Here is a 22,991-nt window from a genome sequence, read left to right on the forward strand (position 1 = left end):
CCTCGCGGGCGGGCGGGCGGGCGGGATTTCCGCGGTGCGGGCGGCGCGGGCGGCGCGGGCGCGGTGCTCCCGGCGGGGCTGCGGGCGGGTCGGTCCTCCCGGCGCCAGGCGCCGCTGCGGAGCGGGGCGGGGCCGCGGCGTGTTTACATCCGGCCGGGCGCTCTTCGCCTACGACGGGCCCGGGTCCGAGGGCCGAGCCATGGACACCAGCGACCTGTTCGCCAGCTGCAGGAAGGGGGACGTGGGCCGAGTGCGGTGAGGCGCGGGCGGGGGCGGCGAGCCGGGCTGGGGGGGCCTGAGGTGCCGCAGTCCGGGGGGACTTCCTGGAGGAGGACTCCTCTGCGGCGCGTCTCTGCGCGATCGGGCGGCGGGGTGGGGTGGGGGGAGCTGCAGACCGGGCCTCCTCCGGCTGCCGGGCGGGCCCCGAGGCTCTGGGACCCCGGGCCTGCGCCCTCGCCGTGCGCCTTCTCTTGTTGCGGTCCCACACCCCTGCATCTCAGGGCAGGTCCCAGGACCCCACCCCCGGCACCTCCTCGCCTCTCCCTGGCTCAGGTGCCGCTAGGAGCGAGCAGCGGCCTCCACGCCCCAGCTGAAGTCTGGGCAGCCCCCTCCCCACTGTCCCCAGCTGAAGCCTGGGCAGCCCCCCCACTGTCCCCAGCTGAAGCCTGGGCAGCCCCCCCCCACTGTCCCCAGCTGAAGCCTGGGCAGCCCCCCCACTGTCCCCAGCTGAAGCCTGGGCAGCCCCCCCACTGTCCCCAGCTGAAGCCTGGGCAGCCCCCCCACTGTCCCCAGCTGAAGTCTGGGCAGCCCCCCCCACTGTCCCCAGCTGAAGCCTGGGCAGCCCCCCCACTGTCCCCAGCTGAAGTCTGGGCAGCCCCCCCCCACTGTCCCCAGCTGAAGCCTGGGCAGCCCCCCCCACTGTCCCCAGCTGAAGTCTGGGCAGCACCCTCCCCACTGTCCCCAGCTGAAGTCTGGGCAGCCCCCCCCACAGTCCCCAGCTGAAGCCTGGGCAGCCCCCCCCCCCCCCCGTCCCCAGCTGAAATCTGGGCAGCCCCCCCACTGTCCCCAGCTGAAGCCTGGGCAGCCCCCCCCCCACTGTCCCCAGCTGAAGTCTGGGCAGCCCCCCCCCCACTGTCCACAGCTGAAGCCTGGGCAGCCCCCCCCCACTGTCCACAGCTGAAGCCTGGGCAGCCCCCCACAGTCCCCAGCAGCCATGGGACAATGATGGAAGCCGCAGCCTGGCCCCTGATCCTCTCTGGGTGCTTCTGGGCTTCTGACCCTCGGTGCCTGCTCTGCACAGAGCCCCCTTCACATCCTGGCTTGGGTCCACCGGGAGGCACCTGTCCTGCCCTGACCCTGCCCGGCCCCCCTCCCAGGTATCTGCTGGAGCAGCGGGACGTGGAGGTGAACGTGCGGGACAAGTGGGACAGCACCCCGCTGTGAGTGGGGGGGCGGGGGCAGGGGCAGCCCGCAGACCCGGCTCTGGCGTCCACCACACCCCTCCCTGCCTGCCCCCTCCTCCAGGTACTATGCCTGCCTGTGTGGACACGAAGAGCTGGTTCTCTACCTGCTGGCCAACGGTGAGGAGAGCCGAGAGCGTGAGTGCACCGCACACCACAGGCTCGGGTAGACTCTCCCCCTAGCAGTCAGGGCCCCTTCTCTCCTGCACCCCCCCACTGCCCCCAGACCCCCATCTGTGGGGACGGGCCCCTTACGGCCCAGCCACCGCCGTTCTTCAGATGGGCACCAGGAGCACAGCTCGCGTGTCTCTAAGGCCTTCTGTGACTTGCCCCGGGTGTAGTGAGGAGCCAGGACAAGGTGCCCATAAGCCTCTACCTGGCCCGCGCCCCACGCCCTGGGCTTTCCCCGTATGCTCAAGGTGCCAGCCGCAGTGGCTTCTGGTGCCCTGGCAGTGAGCTCACCCGGCCGCGCCCTGGGGAGCGGGGTGCTTCCCCTCACTGAGGGGTCCTGCCACCCAGGCGCCCGCTGTGAGGCCAACACCTTTGACGGGGAACGCTGCCTGTACGGGGCGCTGAGCGATGGCATCCGCCGGGCCCTGCGTGACTACAAGCAGGTGACCTCTTCCTGCCGGCGTCGCGACTACTATGTTGACTTCCTGCGGCGGTGAGCGGGGGCACCTGCCTGCGGGGCTGGGGGGCGCAGGACTCGGACTCGGGGCTCAGCGACTGCCCCGTCCCTCCAGGCTGCTGGAGCAGGGCCTCCACAGCGACGTGGCCTTCGTGGTGCACGGGAAGCCCTTCCGGGTGCATCGCTGTGTCCTGGGCGCACGCAGCGGCTACTTCGCCAACATGCTCGACACCAAGTGGAAGGGCAAGAGCGTGGTGGCCCTCCGGCACCCTCTGGTGCGGCCCTGGGGTCGGGGTGGGCCGCTTGGCCGGCTGAATTGGGGGTGCCTCTCACCCCCGCTCCCCACTGTTCTCCCTACAGATCAACCCAGTCGCCTTCGGGGCTTTGCTGCAGTACCTGTACACAGGTGACCCCAGGACCAGGAGGGGGTGGCATCTCCGTCTAGTCTTGGGGGTCGGGGAGAACAGATCTCTCTGCAAACGGAGCCCTGGGGCCTGTAGACGGGGAGACGGAGGCTAGGTGGGCAGGACAGCCCCCTGCGATGCTGGGCCTGGTGCCGCCTGCGCCCCTCAGCCCTGAGCCCCCCGTCACCCCCAGGCCGCCTGGACGTGGGTGTGGAGCACGTGAGCGACTGTGAGCGCCTGGCCAAGCAGTGCCAGCTGTGGGGCCTGCTGGGCGACCTGGAGGCCAAGTGCGAGAAGGTGTCCGAGTTCGGTGCGTCCTGCAGTGGGGGCCGGGGGTGGGGAGAAGCTGGCTGAGCCCAGCAGACCCCCTGACCCTGGGCTGTCCCTGCTGCAGTTGCTTCCAAGCCTGGCACCTGTGTGAAGGTGCTGACCATTGAGCCGCCCCCTGAGGACCCCCGGCTCCGAGAAGACCTGGCCCTGCTGGCCGACTGTGCGCTGCCCCCCGAGCTCAGAGTGGGTGCCTGCTGCCGGGCCTCGGGGGGAGCTGGGTTGGGATCAGTCCCTGTGTGGCCTGCGGCTGCTCACTTCCCTTTCCTGGACCCGGGCATTTGGTTTGGTAGTTATCTGCGCTCGTTCTCTCTGCCTCTCTCTCTCTCTCTGTCTGTGTGTGTGTGTTCATAGGATAGAGAGAAATTGAGAGGGGATGGATGGGGAGATACAGAGGGAGAAAGACACCTGCAGACCTGCTGCATTACTCGTGAAGCTTACTCCCTGCAGATGGGGACCGGGGCTTGAACCTGGGTCCTTGCACATGGGAACATGTGAGGTCAATTGGGTGTGCAACTGCCTCCTCCCACTTCATGTTGAAACCTGAAGAGGGAAGTGAAATAGCTCGCGCAGGAAGGTGCTGACCTTGCCGTACGTGTGACGTGGGTTCGAGCCTGGTGTCTGCCCAGTGCACTGGGGAAAGCTTTGGTACTGCAGCTGGACACCCCGTCTCCTTGTCTCCTTGTGTCTCTGTCTCCGAAGAAGGCAGCCCCTCGCCCTCCCTGCCTCCTGCCCACCCTGACAGCACCTCCTCTTGTCCGTCCCCAGGGTGACCTCGGGGAGCTGCCCTTCCCCTGCCCGGACGGCTTCCACAGCTGCCCCGACGTGTGTTTTCGAGTGGACGGCTGCAGCTTCCTGTGCCACAAGGTGCAGGCCCCCACCCACCCCATCCCCTACCTCTGTTCCCCGGGGTCGCTGCCCTGCGCCAGGCCCCCTCTGAGCCCAGCCTCCCCCAGGCCTTCTTCTGCGGCCGCAGTGATTACTTCCGGGCGCTGTTGGACGACCACTTCCGAGAGAGTGAGGAGCCCGAGGTGTCAGGGGACCTCCCCACCATCACCCTGCAGGGCATCTCCCCCGGCGTCTTCACACACGTGCTCTACTACATCTACAGCGACCACACAGAGGTGGGCCTGGGGTGCGGAGGCCGGACAGCACAGGAGGGGTAAATTAGGATTATCTCACGAGACACTTGGGGTGCGGCTGACTTACGGGTTCAGGACCCTCCCTCTCCTCCTTTTGGGGCCACACGGGGCCACCACAAGACAGCACCAGGAAGCCCTGTCAACGTGGGAGCACTGCTGTGGTCTCTCTCGTTCCCTCTCCCTCACTCTCAAAAAGAGGATCAACTCGTGGCCTGGGGAGGTCGCTCGGGAGTGGTAGGTCTCATGCTCTGGACCCGGAGTAAACGCAGACTGAGCCTGGACCCCTGCACTGTTACTGCTCCCGGAGGAGCCCTAGCCAGGAGCCCCTGGGCCTGTGGGTGCCCAGAGTCACTCCCTCCCCTGGCAGGTCCCTGCCTCCCTCTCGGCCGGCCTCTCAGGGGGGTGTGCATCTGTGTTCCTCCCAGAGAGGAAACTGGCACAAAATAGCTTGTTACTCACCCAAGAGCCCCCAGGCCAGTGGTCTGCGGCCAGGGAGGTGCGCAGTGGCAGAAGGCAGGACGCCGGGCTGATGTTCTGGTGCTGTTGGTCCCTTGTTAAGTAAACACATCAAATCCTATTTTATTTCTTTCTTAAGTACCTTTCTGATATTTTCTTTTATGTGACACTGGGGTCTCAAACACATAGGACACCACCTCCCAGGCCCCAGTCGCTCATTCTTTGAGAGAGACACCCCCATGGCATTTCCACGTGCAGTGGGAACTTGAACCCAGGGCCCCAGGCATGCCAAGCATGTGTCCAGCCTGGTGCTTATCTGCCTTGGAGTCTCTGACTTTCTTCTTTTCTTTTTCTTTTTTCTTAAATGGTAATTTTTAAAACTAAAAAATATTTATTTCTTCTCTTTTGTTCCTCTTGTTTTATTGTTGTAGTTGTTATTGTTGTTATTGATGTTGTTGGGTAGGAGAAATGGAGAGAAGAGGGGGCGAGAAAGACACCTATATGTCGGTCTGGCTTTGCCAGAGGAGACAGACGACCCGGGACTCTTGGCTGGGTTGTAGGCAGTATCTCTTTATTCATGCAGGACGCAGCACAATCTAAGCCGAGCTAAGCTAAACCTAACACTACAACTTCAACTTACCACTACCAAAACAAACAATGTTGTTCTTATATACTTTCCAAGTAGGGTGGAAACAGGATGTGATGTAGAGAGGGTGGAGAGAAAAGTGACTGGTGAAAATCAAGGAGAGGGGGCGGAGCAGGCGAGAATTCTGCCCCGGAACCACCAATGCCCTGGAGGGAGGGTGGTGCTTTATGGGAATGTAACAGTGATTTATGTACATAGACGCAGCTTGAGTGGGCTCAAACCAGCCCCACACAGGCAGGCCCGTGCTTGGTTAAGCAGAAGCCAGGGGGAGCTGGCAGACCACCCAACACCTACAGACCTGCTTCACTGCTTTTGAATCGACCCCGTGGGGGCTCAAACCGGGATTCCTTACACCGGTCCTTGTGCTTCGGGCCACATGCGCTTAACCCTCTGCACTACCGCTCGACTCTCTCTTTTTTTTCTTTTTTCTTTTACCAGAGCACTGCTCAGTTCTGACTTTTGATGGTGTGGGGGATTGAACCTGAGACTTTGGAGCCTCAGGCATGAGAGTATTTTCATAACCATGATGCTATCTACCCTAGCCCTCTCTGACTTTCCTTTACAAAAGAAGAGTTTGTGTGACATATTCCCCACCCCCCAATCTACAAGATTTGGGCCTGGGCCCTCTGTCCCTTCCCTCCACCGCCCCCAGCAGTCCCAGGCCCCAGTCGCCGCATGTGCCCTCTCCCCCAGCTGGCGCCCGAGGCGGCCTATGACGTGCTGAGCGTGGCCGACATGTACCTGCTGCCCGGCCTGAAGCGGCTGTGCGGCCGCAGTCTGGCTCAGCTGCTGGACGAGGACAGCGTGGTGGGCGTGTGGCGGGTGGCCAAGCTCTTCCGCCTGGCGCGGCTGGAGGACCAGTGCACCGAGTACATGGCCAAGGCCATCGAGAAGGTGGGCAATGGAGGGCACGGGGCAGGATTGTGTGGACAGGGCTGGGGGGCCGACAGATGGGCAGTGCCAGACAGTGCAGGATGTAATGAACGGGCTGGGGGGACAAGCAGACCATGTGGGCGTGGCCTAGGGCACGGGGCGGGGCCAGACTATGGGGCGGGGCTTAAGGCACAGGGCGGGACCAGACCATGGGGCGTGGCCTAAGGCACAGGGCGGGGCCATGCCCTGGGGGCGTGGTCTGTTGAACAGGGCAGGGCCATTCAATAAGGATTCTGGTCAAGTGAAGGGGCAGGACCAGACAGGGGCGTGGCCTAGTTACCAGGGGGGACCAGGCAGTAGGGGCGTGGTCTACTGAGGGGCGGGGCAGACGGTAGGGGTGTGGTCTGGCGAATGTGCCCAGTGGGGGCGTGGTCTGGAGGTCAGGGGGCGGGGCCAGGGATTAGGGGTGGGGCCTGGTTGGTAGAAGGCAGCGCGCTAAGGCTGCCACCTTGCCCGCAGCTGGTGGAGAGGGAGGACTTCGCGGAGGCCGTGCGGGAGGAGGCCGCGGCCGTGGCTGCCCGGCAGGAGACGGACTCCATCCCGCTAGTGGACGACATCCGCTTCCACGTGGCCAGCACAGTGCAGACCTACAGCGCCATAGAGGAGGCACAGCAGCGGCTGCGGGCCCTGGAGGACCTGCTGGTGGCCATTGGCCTGGACTGTTGAGTCGCCATGCTGTGCGTTTGTCCGCTCCGGGCACCAGGCTCCCAAGACTGGGGGGAGAGCACCTGAGCATGAGCCCCCGCCCCAAGGCACAGACCAGCCCTAGGCCCTGCGCGGGGCACCACTCAGGGAGAGCCAGGGGCTGGGGGTGTCCTAGGGCCTCCCTCCAGCGCCCCTCCCCTCCACCTGCCGACCCCTGACCCTTGAGCCCAGACCCCCACGTGCACAGAGCTGGCCAGGAAGAGACGTGAGGGTGTGTGCGGCAATAAAGCTCCATTCTCTGTATGAGCAGGATCCGGGCTGCTGGGGGCTGCCTGTCTCTCCACCTCCCCTGTTGGAGCAGGAGTTGGGGGTGCTGGGGGGGGCTTCTGGTGGCGAAAGGTGGACTCTGGGCCCCTTGCCTAGGGTGAGCGGATCTTGGGGGCCTGGCAGGGACTGTGTGTATTGGGGAAGGATTCATCTGTGGTCCGAGTGGGCAGCCCCTTGCCGCAGGGCCCTGGAGTCCCCCAGATGCTCGCCCATGGTGAGCTTCTCTGGGGGGATATTGGGGCTCAGCCTCTCCTGCCTTGCTGCTCTGTAGTTTTCCAGAACTTGGGGTGGTCTTTGCCTTTTGCATTCCAGTGTGTCTTCTTCCCCTGTCCACATGAGGCTCAAGTGCCAGGGGTGTGGGGCCCTCCAGGGCAGGGGCCCTGAGCCACCCTTGGGGGGGGGGGGTGGAAGGACAGCAGCCAGAGTCACACGTGTTCTCAGGGCGTCTGCCTGGTCACTGCTCTGTGTCACAGTTTAGCTATTTGCAAACGGAAAGACTATGAAAGTCACCCCCTCCTGGGCTGGAGTGGTCAGTGAGTTACTGCACATTCATTCCTGTCCCTCCATGCCCATCTGTAGTGCTTCTGTCTGGGCCTGGGCCTGGACTCCACCGCAAGGAAACAAGCTGTGAGGTTTACGCAGTCTTTGGGAGACTTTGCACTGTGCCCAGTTGGGCAGTGTGGCAAACCCACCTTTCTCCGCAAACCCACCTTTCTCTGCAAACCCACCTTTCTCCGCAAACCCACCTTTCTCCGCAAACCCACCTTTCTCCGCAAACCCACCTTTCTCCGCAAACGCACCTTTCTCCGCAAACGCACCTTTCTCCGCAAACCCACCTTTCTCCGCAAACCCACCTTTCTCCGCAAACGCACCTTTCTCCGCAAACCCACCTTTCTCCGCAAACCCACCTTTCTCCAGGCGGACAGGAGTGGGAGTTAAGAGCCTGTTTACAGCAGATCTCACATCAACACATAACACTTGTGTGGGGCGAACAGGAAGTAGGTGCCTGCACTGGCAGCTGAGAGGAGGGAGACAATGAGAGAGGCAGGCTTTGCAGGGAAGGGAAGGGACCCCCAGACCCCCCCACCCCACCCCCTGAGGCAGGAGGCCGGCCAATCCGCAGTCACAGCCCAGGATGGGGGTGCTCTGTGGACAGGTAAACAGGAAGCAGCAGAAGCAGGAAGGAATCTTAGTAAATCACTGACCCAGCTTCCCTGTCACCTGTCACCAGGGTGCAGAGTCACTCTGGCTACCTGCTGTCATGTCCCCCAGCAGCCCAGCCCCCACCCAGCTGCTGGCTCCAGCCCCACAGAGGGGCAGGGCATTGTGCTGAGAAGGGGCGGGCCCGGCTGACTTTAGTCTGTAATGTGGGTTATGCGGCTTCTGGACTAGAAAGTCCGCTGCCCCTTACTCAGCAGCTTTAACCCAGTCCTGTGGCGGGCTGCTGAGTGAAACTGCATTTCTGTCATTTCCGTACTGGGAAGCACTGCATAGAAAATAGTGTCAGAGGCTGGGCGGTGGTGCACCTGGTTAAGCGCACATAGTACGAAGCACAAGGACTCACACGAGGATCTGGGTTCAAGCCCCTGGCTCCCCACCTGCAAGGGGGACGCTTCATAAGTGGCAAAACCAGTGGTCTGTTAGGTGTTTATCTTCCCCCCTGTCTGTCTGTCCTTCCCCTTTCAGTTTCTCTCTGTGCTATCCAATAAAATGGAAAAAATGGTCACTGAGAGCAATGGATTCATAGTGCCGCACTGAGCTCCAGCGGGGGGGGAAAAAAAAAAAGACATAGACAGGCGCTGTCCCCACTCAAGAGAACTCTCAATTTTTCCCAGATGAAAAAAGATCAGAGAAGGGGAGACAGCATAATGGTTATGCAGAAAGACTCCTGTCTGAGGCTCCAAGGCCTCAGGTTCAAGCCATGGCACCACCACAAGCCAGAGCTGAGCAGTGCTCCCATAAATAAGTTAATCCATAAATGAAGTCAGCGGAACAAGGATAAAACAGTTTAATCTTGTGCGTGAAAGGTAAGGTAGCGATGGCTTGTCAAACCTCGGAGGAGGAAAAGCAGTGAGGCTGGGGTGGGCGTGGCGTGGGGCCTGGCACGGCTTCTGTGCTGAGTCATGCGGGACAGGAAGCCAAGCCCCTGGCCCCCACCCTGTGTGTGTAAAGTGTTGATATTTGGTACGTCATGGGTGTACTTACTTGTTTTGTGTACACGTCAATGAAGAGGTTGTACTGAAAATACGAGTCTGCGAGCTAGCTCACTCTGCAGGGCATGCGCCTTGCCGTGCGTATGGTCCAGACTGAGCCCCAGCACCGCACGCAAAGTGCTGGCCATGGAGATCTTGTCCAGTGCATGCTCCCGGAGTGACACAGAATAGGGAAGCTTCCGATGGACACGCTGCTGGTGGGAACTGTATCCCTCTTAGCCCACAAGCTTGTCAATCATTATCAAATCACTAATGATAATTTAAAAAAAGATCCTGGTTTGAGCCCCCCGGCTCCCCACCTGCAGGGGGTCGCTTCACAGGCGGTGAAGCAGGTCTGCAGGTGTCTGTCTTTCTCTCCCCCTCTCTGTCTTCCCCTCCTCTCTCCATTTCTCTCTGTCCTAGCCAACAAGGACACCAATAATAACAATAATGATAACTACACCATGATAAAAGAACAAGGGCAACAAAAGGAGAAAGAAAAACCAGCCTCCAGGAGCGGTGGATTCGTGGTGCAGGCACCGAGCCCAGCGATAACCCCGGAGGAAAAAAACAATAATAAAAGAAGCTGAAAATCAGAAAAAGCAAAGCAGAGCTCGGACTGGGCCTGGAGTATTGCACCAAAGTAAAGAACTCTAGGGTGGGGGCTGGGTCCTGGGACATGATGGCAGAGGACCTAGAGGGGATTGAATTGTTATGTGGAAAACTGAGAAAGGTTACACATGGACTAACTCCTGCATTTTATTATTTTTATTGTATTTTATTGTTTATTGTAAACCATTCATCTCCCCAATAAAGAAAAAGAAAGAAAGGTACCAGAGTGCCAGGGGAAGCCTAGTGCTGTGGTGTGTCTCTCAGCAAGAAGTGGCTGGGAGCTGCCATGTCACATGTGCTTGAAGCTCAGTCTCTGAAAATCGCAGAAGTAAATGTGAAAGTGAGATCACGCAGATGCTGGATGCCTCTAAAATTCTGTGTCCCAGGCGGGCACCTCTTGCTCACTCAGCCAGCCTCTCATGAGACGAGTCTATAATGGAGTCACAGTAGTTTTCACCCCTCTTCTATGTGGAGAGCTCACTCGTCTGCTGCGCCCTGCCTGTGGGGGCTGAGGAAGCCAAGGGAGAGAGAGACATTCAAACCTGGAGTGCGGCTGTCCCCCACAGACGGGTCTGAGGGCATAAAGACTTGGGCAACCGCGCCCCTGCTGGTGCTCAGTGGATGCGCTGCCTCCCGGTGCACCACGGCCAGTTGCCCAGAGCTGGCGTGAGAATGAGGTGGGGGAGGGGATGTAGCCTTGATCCCATGGGGGGGGGGTAAAGGGGGGGGTTGTGGTCATTTGATGTAAAGTTCCACTTTTCTCCTGGAAAGTGACACCCAGGTCATGTGGCATACTTAACCTTTCCCTGCACCTACACCCTCCTTCCCCCCACCAAGTACAGATCTTTACGTTTTGTTTTTTAATTTTTTTAATTGTTTTTAATTTTTTAATTTGTTTTGTTTGTTTTGTTTTGCCACCAGGGTTACTGCTGGGGCTCAGTGCTGGCATTACAAACTCACCACTTTGAGTGGCCATGTTTTTCCTTTTTTTATCTTTTTTTTTTTCTTTTTTGCATCCAGGGTTATTGCTGGGGCTCAGGGCCTGCACCATGAATCCACTGATCCTGGAGGCCACTTTCCCCCCTTTTGTTGCCCTTGTTGTTGTAGCCTTTTTGTGGTTATTATTGTTGTTGTTATTGATGTCATTCATTGTTGGATAGGACAGAGAGAAATGGAGAGAGGAGGGGAAGACAGAGACGGGGAGAGAAAGACAGACACCTGCAGACCTGCTTCACCGCCTGTAAAGCGACTCCCCTGCAGGTGGGGGAGCCGGGGCTCGAACCAGGATCCTTACGCCGGTCCTTGCGCTTTGCGCCACGTGCGCTTAACCCGCTGCGCCACCGCCCGACCCCCCTTTTAACCCCCCCTTTTTTGTTTTTCTAATTTGTATTAGGACAGAGAGAAATTGAGAGGGGATGGGAGATAAGGGAGAGAGACAGACACCTGCAGACCCGCTTCACTGCTGGTGACATGTCCCTCCTGCAGCTGGGAGGTGAGGACTGCAAGCATGGTCCTGGAGCGTGGTAATGTGCACTCTTAACCAGGTGTGCCACCACCTGGCTCCCTATTTGTTTTAGTTTGACCCAACGCACTGCTCAGCTCTGGCTTATGGTGGTGCTGGGAACTGAACCTGGGACCTCCGAGTCTCAGGCATGAAAGTCTTTCTGCAGAACTATTGAACTATCTGCCCAGCCCTCCTTCTGTATTCTGTATTTATTTTGGACCAGGATATGTGATTTCTCTGCTCCAGTCTCTTTCACTCAGACAAAAAGCCATAGCACTTCTCATGTGGTGCTGGGGCTCAACCCTGGGCCATACGCAAGGCAATGCAGGCACCCTACCTGGTGAGCTATCGCTCTGTCCAGATTCCTCGTTTTCTTAGGACTCAAATGTAGTTGGTCACCAAGCCCTGGCTACTGCTTCCAGTTTCCACCCCCCCCCCCCCCCCAGCGCCTATCCTCCGGGCCTGGCTCCCCCAGTCTGGATGGCTTCTCCCTGGAGCCCCAGTGCTCATGCTTCTGTCTTGGCCATGGCCTGCCCGCCCCCCAACAGGGCTCCCTGGTTTTCTGCAGCCCTGCTCATGCCCAGCTTTCCTCGCTGTGCCCCACCCCTCCTGGCTGCTGGGACAAGGACTTGGTGGCAGGGCAGGAGCAGCCTCCTGGGACTCTGGTGCTCAAGCTGCAGGTTGGGGTGGGGGGTGTGGGGGAAAAGGTGTGTTGGCCTCCGCTTGCTGTGGTGTGACAGTGCCACTCCCCCCAGGACCGGTGTCCTCAGTGGCCGCCACACCTCTCCAGCCGGGAGTCTCGCGCCCTCTTGCGGCTGGTCTTAGCGCTGCGCCTCCCTCAGGGCTGCCCTTCAAGCCACCCTTGGGTGGTGCTCAGTGTGTCCTCAGTTTGGGGACTGACCTCTCTTCCCACTCTCCACCCACAAGCTGTGCCTTTGCCGCTCTGCCAGGCCCTGTGTGTCACCCCTGCCCACGCCTGGCTCCCCACAGGGCGAGCACCGAGCCGTGTCGCTCAGTCCAGGCTCTGGGGGCAGCCGGGTGCAGGGGCAGGAGAGGGCTGCCTGCCTGGGGCTCTGGGCAGGCCTGGTTAGCAGAACCCCAGGGCCTGGGGCTCCACTCGGCCGCGCGGAACCCGGCTCCTGTCTGCGGTGCTGGGCCTTGTCTGGACCTTGGGAGAGGCTCAGCAGGCAGAGCGCACACTCTCCCGTTCAGCAGCATGGACTGAGCCCTGGGCAGCGCTGGGGGACACGCGGGGCACAGCAGAAGCGCCCTCAGTGCAGGGGCCGTGCTGTGCTGACCCCCCTCTCTGCCTCTCACCCTCTATCTGGGGAAAGACAGAGCAGCGGGAGCTGGGGAAATAGCTCCACCACACCGAGGGAAGCTTCGCTGCTGCCGTTTGTTTATTTACTGCCACCGGGGTTATTGCCCGGGCTCAGTGCCTGCACCACACATCACTGCCAACGGTGGCCATTCTCCTTTCCTTCTCTTTTTTTCTTTCTTTGACAGGACAGAGAGAAATTCGGAGTGGAAAGAGACAGGGGGAGAGAGAAAGACACCTGCGGACATGAAGTGTTCCCCCTGCAGGTGGGGAGTGGGGGCTCGAACCTGGGTCCTTGTGCGTGGCAGCATGTGTGCTCCACTGGGTGCCCACTGCCCAGCCCCTGCTGTGGGCTCTCTGTCTCTCAGCCTCTCTGTCTCTCTGCCTCTGTCTCTCTGCCTCTGTCTTCTGTCTCTCAGTCTCTCTGTCTGTCTCTCTGCCTCTCTGCCTCTGTCTTCTGTCTCTCTGTCTGTCTCTCTGCCACTCTGTCTCTCTGCCACTCTGTCTGTCTCTCTGCCACTCTGTCTCTCTGTCTCGTCTCTCTGCCTCTGTCTTCTGTCTCTCTGACACTCTGTCTGTCTCTCTGCCTCTCTGTCTCTCTGTATCTCTGCATCTCTGTCTCTCTGCCTCTGTCTTCTGTCTCTCTGCCACTCTGTCTCTCTGTCTGTCTCTCTGTCTCTCTGCCTCTCTGTCTTCTCTGTCTCTCAGCCAAGTACTAACTAGGCCCGACCCTACTTAGTTTTCGACATCAGATGAGATTGGGCGTGTTTAAGGTGGTATCAGCTGTAGACTGTCTTCTCTGTGTCTATCAGGAAAAAAAGAAAAGAAAAGAAGAAAGAAAGATAAAAGGAAGGAAAAAGAGAAAATCTGCCAGGCGTGGTGGAATGGGACAGGCTGAAAGCCCTAATGGGGGAAGAAAGAGAGAGAGAGAAGGAAAGGAACAGGGTCTGGGTGGCGGTGCCCTGGCTGAGGGAACATGTTAGATGCGCAAAGACCTGGGTTCAAGCCCCTAGATCCCACCTGCAGGGAGAAAGCTCTGTAAGTGGTGAAGCAGGGCTGCATCTCTCTCTGTCTCTATCTCCTCCTCCCCTCTTGATTTCTGGCTGTCTCTAGCCAATAAGTAAAGGTAAGAATAAAAATATTATTAAAAAGGAGAGCGAGAAAAGGTAAGGGAGCAAGAACAACACGGAGGCCAAACTCCAGGTTCCCGCCTGTGCCTGCCCATGGCCTGTGTCCACACCCTAGCGCCCAACTTGCACCTGGTCTCAGAGGGCACAGCCCTCCCCTCCCCTGCCAGCAGGGAGTTGGGCGGGACCCCTGGCCACCACTCGGTTCTGCTTCAAACATTCCTTGCTCTGCTGCTCAGCTGTGGGGGGTTCAGACAAGAATAACACAGGAGCCGTCGGGTGGCGAGGGGTGTGCTGGGAGGGCAGCAGGCAGGATGGTTGATGCCCAGCTGACATTCCCATGATGCTCTCGTGCAGCACCTCTCCCTCTAGTAAATTTTGTCAAGTGGAGGCCTGGGAGGTGGCTCAGTGGGTAAAGCACATGCCTTCCCATGCCTTGGGCCCTGGGTTCAAGCCCCACACAGGAACAGTGCAAACAGCAACAGAACTCCATGGGTGGTGGGATGGCCGGTGTCTCCCTCGCCAATACAGAAGAGAAATCAAGGGGGTGGGGGAGGAGGCAGCTCTGTGGCATCATGCATCTCTCAGGCCCTAGGCTGGTTCTCTGGCCTGAAAAGAATGAATGAAATCAATACAAGATAATGTCAAGCAGGTGGGAAAGGCCCCAGGCTAGGCGTGACTTTTTTTTTTTTACCAGAGCACTATTCAGGTGGTGCAAGGAATTGAACCTGGGACTTTGGAAGCCTCAGGCATGAGAGTCCCTTTGCATAACCGTTATGCTATCTACCCCCCCCACCTCACTTTTTTTTTAAATTTAAATTGCCTCCAGGGTTATCACTGTGGCTGGGTGCCTGCACTATGAATCCACCATCCCTGGAGGCCATTTTGTTCCTTGCCTTTTCTTTCTTTCTTTCTTTTTTTTTTTTTTTTAATTTATTTCTTTATTGGGGAATTAATGTTTTACATTCAACAGTAAATACAATAGTTTGTACATGCATAACATTCCCCAGTTTCCCATTTAACAATACAATTCATCATCCTTCATGGACCTGTATTCTCCCCACCCACCCACCCACCCCAGAGTCTTTTACTTTGGTGCAATACGCCAATTGCCTTTTCTTATTTTGTTTTAAAACATTTTTATTCACTTATTATTGGATAGAGACTGAGAGAAATTGAGAGGGGAGGGGATACAGGGAGGGAAACAGAAACCTGCAGCCCTGCTCCACCACTGGTGAAGCTTTTCCCCAGGGGCTTGAACCTGGGTCCTCAGGCGCTGTGTGTGCGCTTCACCTGAGGCACCACTGCCTGGCCCCTCTTTCTATCTGATATGACAGAGAGAAATCGAGAAGTTGAGAGGGGAGGGGAAGACAGACAGGAAGAGAGAGAGACGCTTGTAAACCTGCTTCACCACTCATGAAGTTTGCTGCAGGCGGAGGGGGGGGCTCTCACCTGGAGCCTCACACACAGTGATAACTGTGCTAACTGGGCACGCCGCCCCCGGCCCCGGCCCCTTCTATTTATTTTTGCCACCAGACTTATCTCTAGGGCTCAGTGCCTGCAGGGTGGATCCAGTGCCCCTGGTTGCCACCCCCCTTTTGTTTGTTGATAGTGCAGAGAGAGAAGCTGAGAAGGAAAACGCAGAACGGACGCCTGCAGCACAGCTGCACCGCTCCTGAAGCTTCCCCCCTGCAGGTGGGGTTGGGGGTTTGAACCCAGGTCCTTGTGCATGTGTGTTCAGCTGGGCACTCCACCACTTGGCCACAGATGTGACCTTAAAGGGGTGTCTGGCAGAAGCAGGAGGGAACTAAGGGGGGGGGGGTCAGGGAGCCAGGGCCGGGCGGTAGTGCACCAGGTTAAATGCTCATCATGTGAAGCGCAAGGACCGGCGTAAGGATCCCGGTTCGAGCTCCTGTCAGGGGGGTTGCTTTGCAAGCGGTGAAGCAGGTCTGCAGGTGTCTGTCTTTCTCTCCCCCTCTCTGTCTCCCCTCCTCTCTCCATTTCTCTCTGTCCTAGCCAACAACGACAACAGCAACAATAACAGCGGCAGCAGCAACAACAGAAAAAAGACGCCCGCCAGGAGCGGTGGGTTCGTCTGCAGGCACAGAGCCCCTGCGATAACCTGGAGGCAAAGAACAAAACAAACCAGAATCTCCTCTGAGGAGAGAGGCTCCTGGGAGGCTCTGCGGAGGAGAGGGCCACGGTCTGAGGGTGGTGACAGCGGAGCCCAGCAGGGCCCAGCGGGAAAGGACTCTGGTGGTGGAGTGGGTGGTCCCGTCACCAGTGGGCACAGGGGGAGGAGCTGAGGCTGGAGCTGGGGGTCCCTCTGCTGAGAGGGGAGCGGCTCCATCCACCATGGAGCAAAGAGCTGGGGGTGCCCAGCATGCTGCCCCCCAACCTCAAGTTAGCGGAGCGCAGGAGTGAATTTATGAGAGCGTTTGTTCCCTGGTGCTGAGGTTCCCTGAAGTCTCCAAGTGCCACTTTCAGGGACAGGGGAGCTGGGCTTGCAGGTCTGTGTGCGGGGACTGGGGCCCACAGATGGACAGATGGAGAGATGGACAGAAGCCAGCTGTCAGAAAACATCTGTTTTATTAGGATTAACGTGGCATACAGACTCTTTTAATAGTGCTACACGGATACACTGTCCCCACTAACAGTGAACACGGAGGGACGTGGCTGAGGCGGTGACAGTGACACAGGAAGGCTGCGTGGATGGTTGTCCTGACCCTACTGGTCTGTGTGTGTGTTTATAATCAGCCAGAGGAAGAAGGAGTCGCAGGGCTGGGGGCTCCCACAGGATCCTTACTGTTCCCAACTGGAGGGGGGTTCTGTGAATGGAGGCCCGTGTCCCCCAGCCCCATGAAGGAGCAAGGTCTGCTGGCCCCGGGTCCTGACCCCGGTTTCCCCAGAAGATTCTGGGGCCCGGAGGCCAGTGGGACTGGGTTAGTGGGAGGGTGCTGTGTAGATGCAGTGCTTGGGCTGAGTGTCTCTATCAGGATATTCAGCGCCCCCCCGGTGGGTGCTGTGTAGACGCCGTGCTTGGGCTGAGTGTCTCTATCAGGATATTCAGCGCCCCAGGTGGGGGGGCGGATCAGCTGCACCTCGGGGTCTCCCCCCTGCCCCTGGCTGGCAGGAGCTGTCACCGTTGAGGAGAATCAACTCAAGGCTCTCCCCGGGCAGGGCAGGCCACCTCTTTCAGTTGTGTAGGGTGGATGGGTGGTCAGTCCTGGCTTCTGCTAACAGGTAGTGGGCAGCACAGGTGCCCCCGCCCACACCTGGGAGCCCACACCTGCCTTTGGATGGTCCTGGCCACAGCAGGTGCCAGATGCCGAGGGCCCGGCCTGGGAGTGGCCGTGGGGGCACCAGCCTGGGGGGCAGGGGATGTTTTAGGAGCTGTCACGGCTCCAGGGGACAAGATCTGGGCTGGAGGTCTCCGAGGCCTGGGAGTTTGCAGGTGGGTGACTCCGAGGCAGGGTCAGAGCAGACCTGCAGTCGGGTGGGGGGCGATTGTTGGGGGAGGGGTGCTTAGCATCTGTGTTTCATGGTTGGGGTCCCTGGAAGGAGGATGGAGGGGCTCCTCTTTCTGGGAACTCAGAGCAAGCCCAGACAACAGGAGGTACTGGAGGACAAGGTAGGAGCCCCCTACCCACCTCACTTCAGAGGGCCCAGCCTGTGTGGCCTTGGGAGTCCCTGGATGGGCTCCCTATCCCAGTGGTTTTGCATGAAGGGGACTCCTGAGGTAACAGCACGGCCTAGTGGGAGGAGGGAGTGCTCCCTGGGGTGCTGGTCCCTATTTATTGCTGACAACCAGGGGCAGGCAGGCAGACAGGCGGGGTTGGCACCATAGGAGGGGGGGTCAGGCGCCCCTGGGGCCTAGGTGGGGAAGGGGCGAGCCCACCAGCATCACTGGCCCACCCCCTTGTAGACTGGGCAGGACTACGGTGTTGACTCTCTGTGGCCACCAGAGGGAGCTGCGCTGCCAGCACAGGGGGCCAGCGTGCCTCTGCGGGCATCCCAGGGCCAGCCCACCCCCACCCTGGGCAGGCAGTCCGGGCCCCACGGCCATCAACCCCCCGCCCCCTCCCTGCCCCACCCACCCTCCCGTCAAAATAGTGTCTTCTCTAGAATATATATTATATATTAGACATTTCCTCTCGGAAATAGCTCGGCCCTCTGGGAGCCCTGGAGAGAGGGACAGAAGGGCTGGTCTCCTGCCTCATCCCCATTCTGGGCCAGGCCTTGCTCCCCTCCAAGGAGACATGGGTCATGGGCCTGGGTGGTCCTGGGCACATGCATCTCCCGGGGTCCACCCCCTCCCCTAGGCAGAGCAAGGCCACCTAGGGGAAGGGGTCCTGGGCAGGGATGAGGGGGTGAGCAGGAGGGGGGACTTCTCCCATTATTGCAGTCAGGTGTCCCCGGAACGGCTGGGGTTCCCAGGAACCTTGTGGAGCAGGGAGGGGAGAGGCGGGGAGGAGGCCTGGCTTTTCTCAGGGACGTTCTGTTCCACCTGGGAAGGGCCTGGAGCGACTCTGCCATGGCAGGTGTCAGACCCACAGGGGACCCATCACAGGAATGTCTTTTTTTTTTTTTTTAAGTTAACTGCTCTGGGAGATTTCTTGCATTTGTGATTGCCTTTGTTTCTGTTTTGCAAAGCCAGCTACTCCCCTTCCCCTACCCGCTGCTTCCCGGCAGGCGGGATGGCCGCCAGTGCGCTCAGGGTGGGGACCCTGTTCCCGCAGACACTGTCCTTTGGGAGACCCACGTGCTGATTTCGTGGAAGACAGAACTGGTGACTTCTGGAAGTTCTTTGTGGAGAACATGGTAGGCACCTTCGTAAATCTGCACACAGGAGAGACAAAGGCAGGTCAGGGCTACAGGGAGTGCACACAGGAGCCCCGCTGCCCTCCCTGCGGGGACACCCAGGTCAGAGGCCAGCGCCCCTGCCGCCCCTGCATGCCCCTTCCTCCAGCCAGTTAGTCAGTCCGTCCATCAGTCACTCCGTCAGTCACTCCCATCCATCCGTCCGTGGTCAGTCAGTCAGTCCGTCCGTCAGTCCATCAGTCAGTACTCAGATCCTCTCTCCAGCTGCAGGCCTGGCACAAGGGTGGGAACTCCAGTTCCCTGTCCCCGCTTCCTTGCCCCACATAGGCCTCAGCTCGCCCCTACCTGCCCCTTCACACCCACCACTCTCTGTGGCAGGGGCTCCAACGGCAGGGGGTGGGCTGGGCAGAAGGTGCTTGTTTTGTTCTCCGGCAGAGAGAGAGCTCGCAGACAGCCCTGGCACCACTGGGAAATGCTACGGCACTAGAGGAAGCCCCAGTGCTGTGGTTTCTCTGGCAGTGAGAGCACTCCGTGAGTTTACAAATCCTTTCCTCTCTTGGGATCCACAATCTTTCCACCCTCTGCTCACCCCCCACCTCACTAGCAGCGTCTCTGCGGCCTGGCGCAAGGCCAACGTCGTTCCCTCTTTTCTCTCCTGGCCACACACCCTGGTCCTGACCTCTGGAGCCACCTCGGGAGTGCTCAGGTCTGCACAAGCCCCATCCCTCTATCTCCTCCCACCCATCTAGCTTGCCCGGCACCTCTCCTGTCTCCTTGTTTCCGACTCCACGCCCCTGCCCAGCCTAGTTTCCTGCCCAGCTTAGTTTCCGACCCCTCTGCCATCAGCCAGCTCAGCTATCTGCCTACTGCTTGTTCTGCTGGGACCCTGGACCACACGGGCTGAGGGGCTGCCTGTCTGCTTCTCAGGCTGTATGGGAACTAGCTATGTATGGACGAGTGGATGAATGGACGAGTGTTCTCCGTGGGCTGCTTTCGTAGGGTCAGCGAGCCTGCAGGGCCTGAGCTGAGGGGCCCCTCCTGCCAGGCGGCAAGACATCCCTTTGTGTGACTCCACGGTGTCTGGTGTTGGGTCTGTGAGCCTGCTTAGAACCCAGGGTGAGAACTAGGGAACGGAGCTGCCGCTGTCACTCGTGGGGTGGTGTCCGCTGTGGTCTGCCGGCCTGACGGCTCCTCGGGCTAGACCGCAGGCCCCGCTGCCTTTGGGATGTGTCTCTCCTGGGCGGCGTGCCTGCCCTTGGCTTTGGATGTGACCCTGACAGAGGAGAAAGCTTCTCCACCCCCGGGCAGGCGGGGGGTGTAGCCAAGCTCACCTTGAGCGTCTTGTCCTGGCTCTTGGCCGACTCCATGAGCAGGTAGGCCCCCTTGCTGTCGCACAGGCGGTCGGCTGAGCCCTGGAGCAGCAGGAAGGGCAGCGTGAGCCTGGGGAGGGCGCGCTCCACCCGGGACACCGCGTTTAGCAGCTGGATGCCGAAACACACCTTCAGGCCCGCCCGGCAGTTGAGTGGGTCCGCGTTGTAGATGTCGACCTGGAGCGGGAAAGAGTCTCCATAAGTGCATGGGGGCCTCAGGAACCCCCTCCAGAGACCCAGACCAGTGGGCGTCCTATTGGCTCTGGAAGAAGTGACTCCCCAGGCGGCAGCTGGAGCACAATGCCAAGTGGGGCTCCCCCACCCGCCCTGCACCCCTCTCCTTCCTGACGCTGCCCTGGCAGCCATGTCCATGTGTGCTGCAGGCAGCTTCCAGAACTGACTGTGTTTTTGGCCTTTTTGGTGAGGCTACGTGCCTGCGTGGCTCCTGTATTCCTAGGGGACGGTAGAGGGTGAGGGTGAGACAGGGAGGCAGACAGAGATGGCCTAGTAGTGCTTCGTGGTTCACGAAGCCTCTCGGCTGCAGGTGCTCTCAGGCTGCAGCTGGGAGCGTCAGCCAGGTCTCAGCGCAGGTAGATGTGTGTGTGCTCTCCTGGGTGAGCCGTCTCCTAGCCCCCAGGGATCATTACTTGTGGCTGCAACTGGGGGTATTTCTGAGGCCTTGCATGTGCTTGATCTCATTGTTCTGGGATATTTCAGGTACAGAGAGATACAGAGCAGAGTAAGAGATACCACAGCCTCATACCACCCCTCCCATTCCTTGTGCTGTGTAGGCTCAAGCTGGTCACATGTCTGCTAAATCAGGGACACTACCAAGTCATCTATCTATCTGTCTATCCTTCAAACACTTATTGCTTTTAATTTTAATTAATTATTTTTTATTGCTCCAGGGTTATTGCTGGGGTTCGGTTCCAGCACTATAAATCCACCACTCCTAGAGGCCATTCCCCCCTTTTTTCTTTCTTTCTAATTTTTATTAGAACAGAGAGGAATTAAGAGAGGACAGTGAGATAGAGAGAGGGGGAGAGGAAGGCAGACACCTGCAGACCTGCTTCGTTGCTCGTGAAGCAACCCCCCTGCAGGTGGGGAGTGGGTGCTCGAACCTAGGTCCTTGCACATAGTACTGTGTGCACTTCACTGAGTGTACTACTGTCCAGCCCCCTCAAGTATCTTTTAAAATCTTTTTATTTATTTTTTACTTATTTTCCCATTTGTTGCCCTTGTTGTAGTTATCATTGTTGTTATTGATGTTGTCATTGTTGGATACGACAGAGAGAAATGGAGAGAGGAGGGGAAGACAGAGAAGTGGAGAGAAAGACAGACACCTGCGGACCTGCTTCACTGCCTGTGAAGCGACTCCCCTGCAGGCGGGGAGCCGGGGGCTCGAACCTGGACCCTTACGCCGGTCCTTGTGCTTCGTGCCACATGCGCTTAACCTACTGTGCTACCACCCAACCCCCGAGTATTTTTTAAAAAGATTTATTAATTTTATTATGAGAGAGATGATGTTGGTGATGGAGAGAGAGAGAGAGAGAGAGAGAGAGAGAGAGAGCAAACACCAGAGCACTGCTCAGTTCTGACACAAGGTGGCGCACGGCGTTGAACCTGCAGCCTCTGGGTCTCAGGCACACCAGCTGTCGCTCTAACAGGCTGTCTGTCATCTCCCTGCCCACCAGGGCCAAGTACTGAAACTGCTGAGCCGCCGCCTTGACCTGTGCACTCTCTGGCCCACACTAGCACCTGGCGCCATCCTCCTGGGCCCTAGTGGAAAGCGGGCTTCTGGCTCACTGTGGTTGAGGTGACTCATTGGATAAAGCTTTCAACTCACAAACATGAGGTCCCCAAAACAATGTTTAGCATCCCAACTGCAAAAGTGATGCTCTGGTTCTCTCCCTTTTTCTCTCATGAATAGACAGTAAAAAAAAAAAAATCGTGGCACGACAGAGTTTGGGTGGGAAGTTTCTAGAACTTGCTCAGGCCCGTCTGGGCAGGCATAAGGATATTACTGCCTCACTTTCCTCACCTTGGCTGGCTGGAGGAGCGCCATATGCTTCCAGAATGGGTGAAGGGCAGAGGGATGACAGGGACAGGGAGCCTGGGGGCAGCAGCTCCGTGGTGCTGCCAGTGTGCCCTCACTCTCCAAAGGGATTGCACCCACCCACCCACCTGCCACCCCACGGGGCCTCCGCCAGGCTTCCGGCTCCACACCAGGAGGAGACGCGCTGTCCTGGGCTGCCCCTGCCACCTGGCTCCTGCCATGCTGGGAATACGCAGGATGAACCAGACCATTTGTGACAAACCGCAGGAGACGGATTAGCCACTTCCTGCAGCTGAGCTGGCAGGGACCGGGCAAGGCCAGGCCATCTGTTTGGAGGCTGAGCAGAGAAGAGACTGGCAGGGGCAGTGGATGGGCACAGTGGGGGCTTGGCAGGCCTGCCAGCCCTGGGAATCTAGTCTGCTACACAACTGCCTGGAACAAAAGACTACATTTCCCAGTCTCCCTTGCAGCTTAGTGAGACCATAGATCGTCTTTAAGCCAGTAGGAAACAGGTAGCAGAATCATCCAGTCCTCAGGTTTTGCAGTCTTCCCTCTGTGCCTTGCCTACTTCCCAGCTGCCAGAACCTTGATTGAAGAGAAAGTTGGGGTTGCACATGAGGTGGGGGAGGGAGGCACCCCAGAAATAGCTACTAACAAGACGACACTGAGATGGCATCACACAGAGAAATAAATCTTCTTTGCTGGGCCTGGGTCTTGGCCGGCTGGAGGTTCTGCAGGTGCTGGCCCTTCTGGGTGCCTGGGGTCAAGCCCCGCAGAGCACCGCCCTCCTGCAGAAGCCCTCCCAGTCCTCGAGGCCCCTGGGGCGGGGTGAGGGGTCTGCTCCTGGGTTTAATTGCTCTGGCGCCCTGGCTTCCTGCTCCTGGCCCATTTCCCACGGCTCCAGCACGGAAACCCAGCCTGCACAGGGCTATTCTGGGCCTGGGGAAGAGCTGCCAGATGTGTGGGGGAAAGGGGAGCTCTGGGGATCTGGGACCAGGAGGGCCACACCACACGGGAAAACTG

General features: G+C 58.9%; 2 protein-coding genes across 12 annotated transcripts in view; one reads left to right on the forward strand and one right to left on the reverse strand.

Annotated features, from left to right (window-relative positions):
• The first annotated feature begins 118 nt into the window (after nucleotides 1-118).
• On the forward strand, nucleotides 119-6,953 carry ABTB1 (ankyrin repeat and BTB domain containing 1). Of its 6 annotated transcripts, none has more exons than XM_060180299.1 (12): nucleotides 119-255; nucleotides 1,377-1,439; nucleotides 1,525-1,598; nucleotides 1,980-2,124; nucleotides 2,204-2,363; nucleotides 2,449-2,494; nucleotides 2,686-2,802; nucleotides 2,887-3,005; nucleotides 3,588-3,686; nucleotides 3,776-3,943; nucleotides 5,757-5,957; nucleotides 6,456-6,953. In XM_060180299.1, the coding sequence occupies exons 1-12, from the start codon at nucleotides 200-202 to the stop codon at nucleotides 6,660-6,662; spliced, it is 1,455 nt and encodes a 484-aa protein (XP_060036282.1). In that variant the 5' UTR covers nucleotides 119-199; the 3' UTR covers nucleotides 6,663-6,953. The 6 variants fall into 6 exon arrangements, with proteins under 6 accessions (XP_060036282.1, XP_007526929.1, XP_060036285.1 ...); XM_007526867.3 differs by having other exon boundaries at nucleotides 120-255; nucleotides 1,525-1,580; XM_060180302.1 differs by having other exon boundaries at nucleotides 145-255; nucleotides 1,377-1,404.
• A 9,338-nt stretch (nucleotides 6,954-16,291) lies between these two features.
• The window catches only part of MGLL (monoglyceride lipase), a 125,123-nt gene continuing 118,423 nt past the window's right edge, over nucleotides 16,292-22,991 (reverse strand). For all 6 annotated transcript variants that reach the window (XM_060180285.1, XM_060180286.1, XM_060180284.1 and 3 more), the window contains 2 exons: nucleotides 19,874-20,089; nucleotides 16,292-18,560 (listed from right to left, as the gene is read on the reverse strand). In XM_060180285.1, coding sequence (XP_060036268.1) covers nucleotides 18,435-18,560; nucleotides 19,874-20,089 — 342 coding nt within the window. In that variant the 3' untranslated portion in view covers nucleotides 16,292-18,434. The remainder of the gene's footprint in view (nucleotides 18,561-19,873; nucleotides 20,090-22,991) is intronic.

Source organism: Erinaceus europaeus, chromosome 21 (genome assembly GCF_950295315.1).
Source record: "Erinaceus europaeus chromosome 21, mEriEur2.1, whole genome shotgun sequence".
In the NCBI taxonomy this organism is placed as follows: domain Eukaryota; kingdom Metazoa; phylum Chordata; class Mammalia; order Eulipotyphla; family Erinaceidae; genus Erinaceus; species Erinaceus europaeus.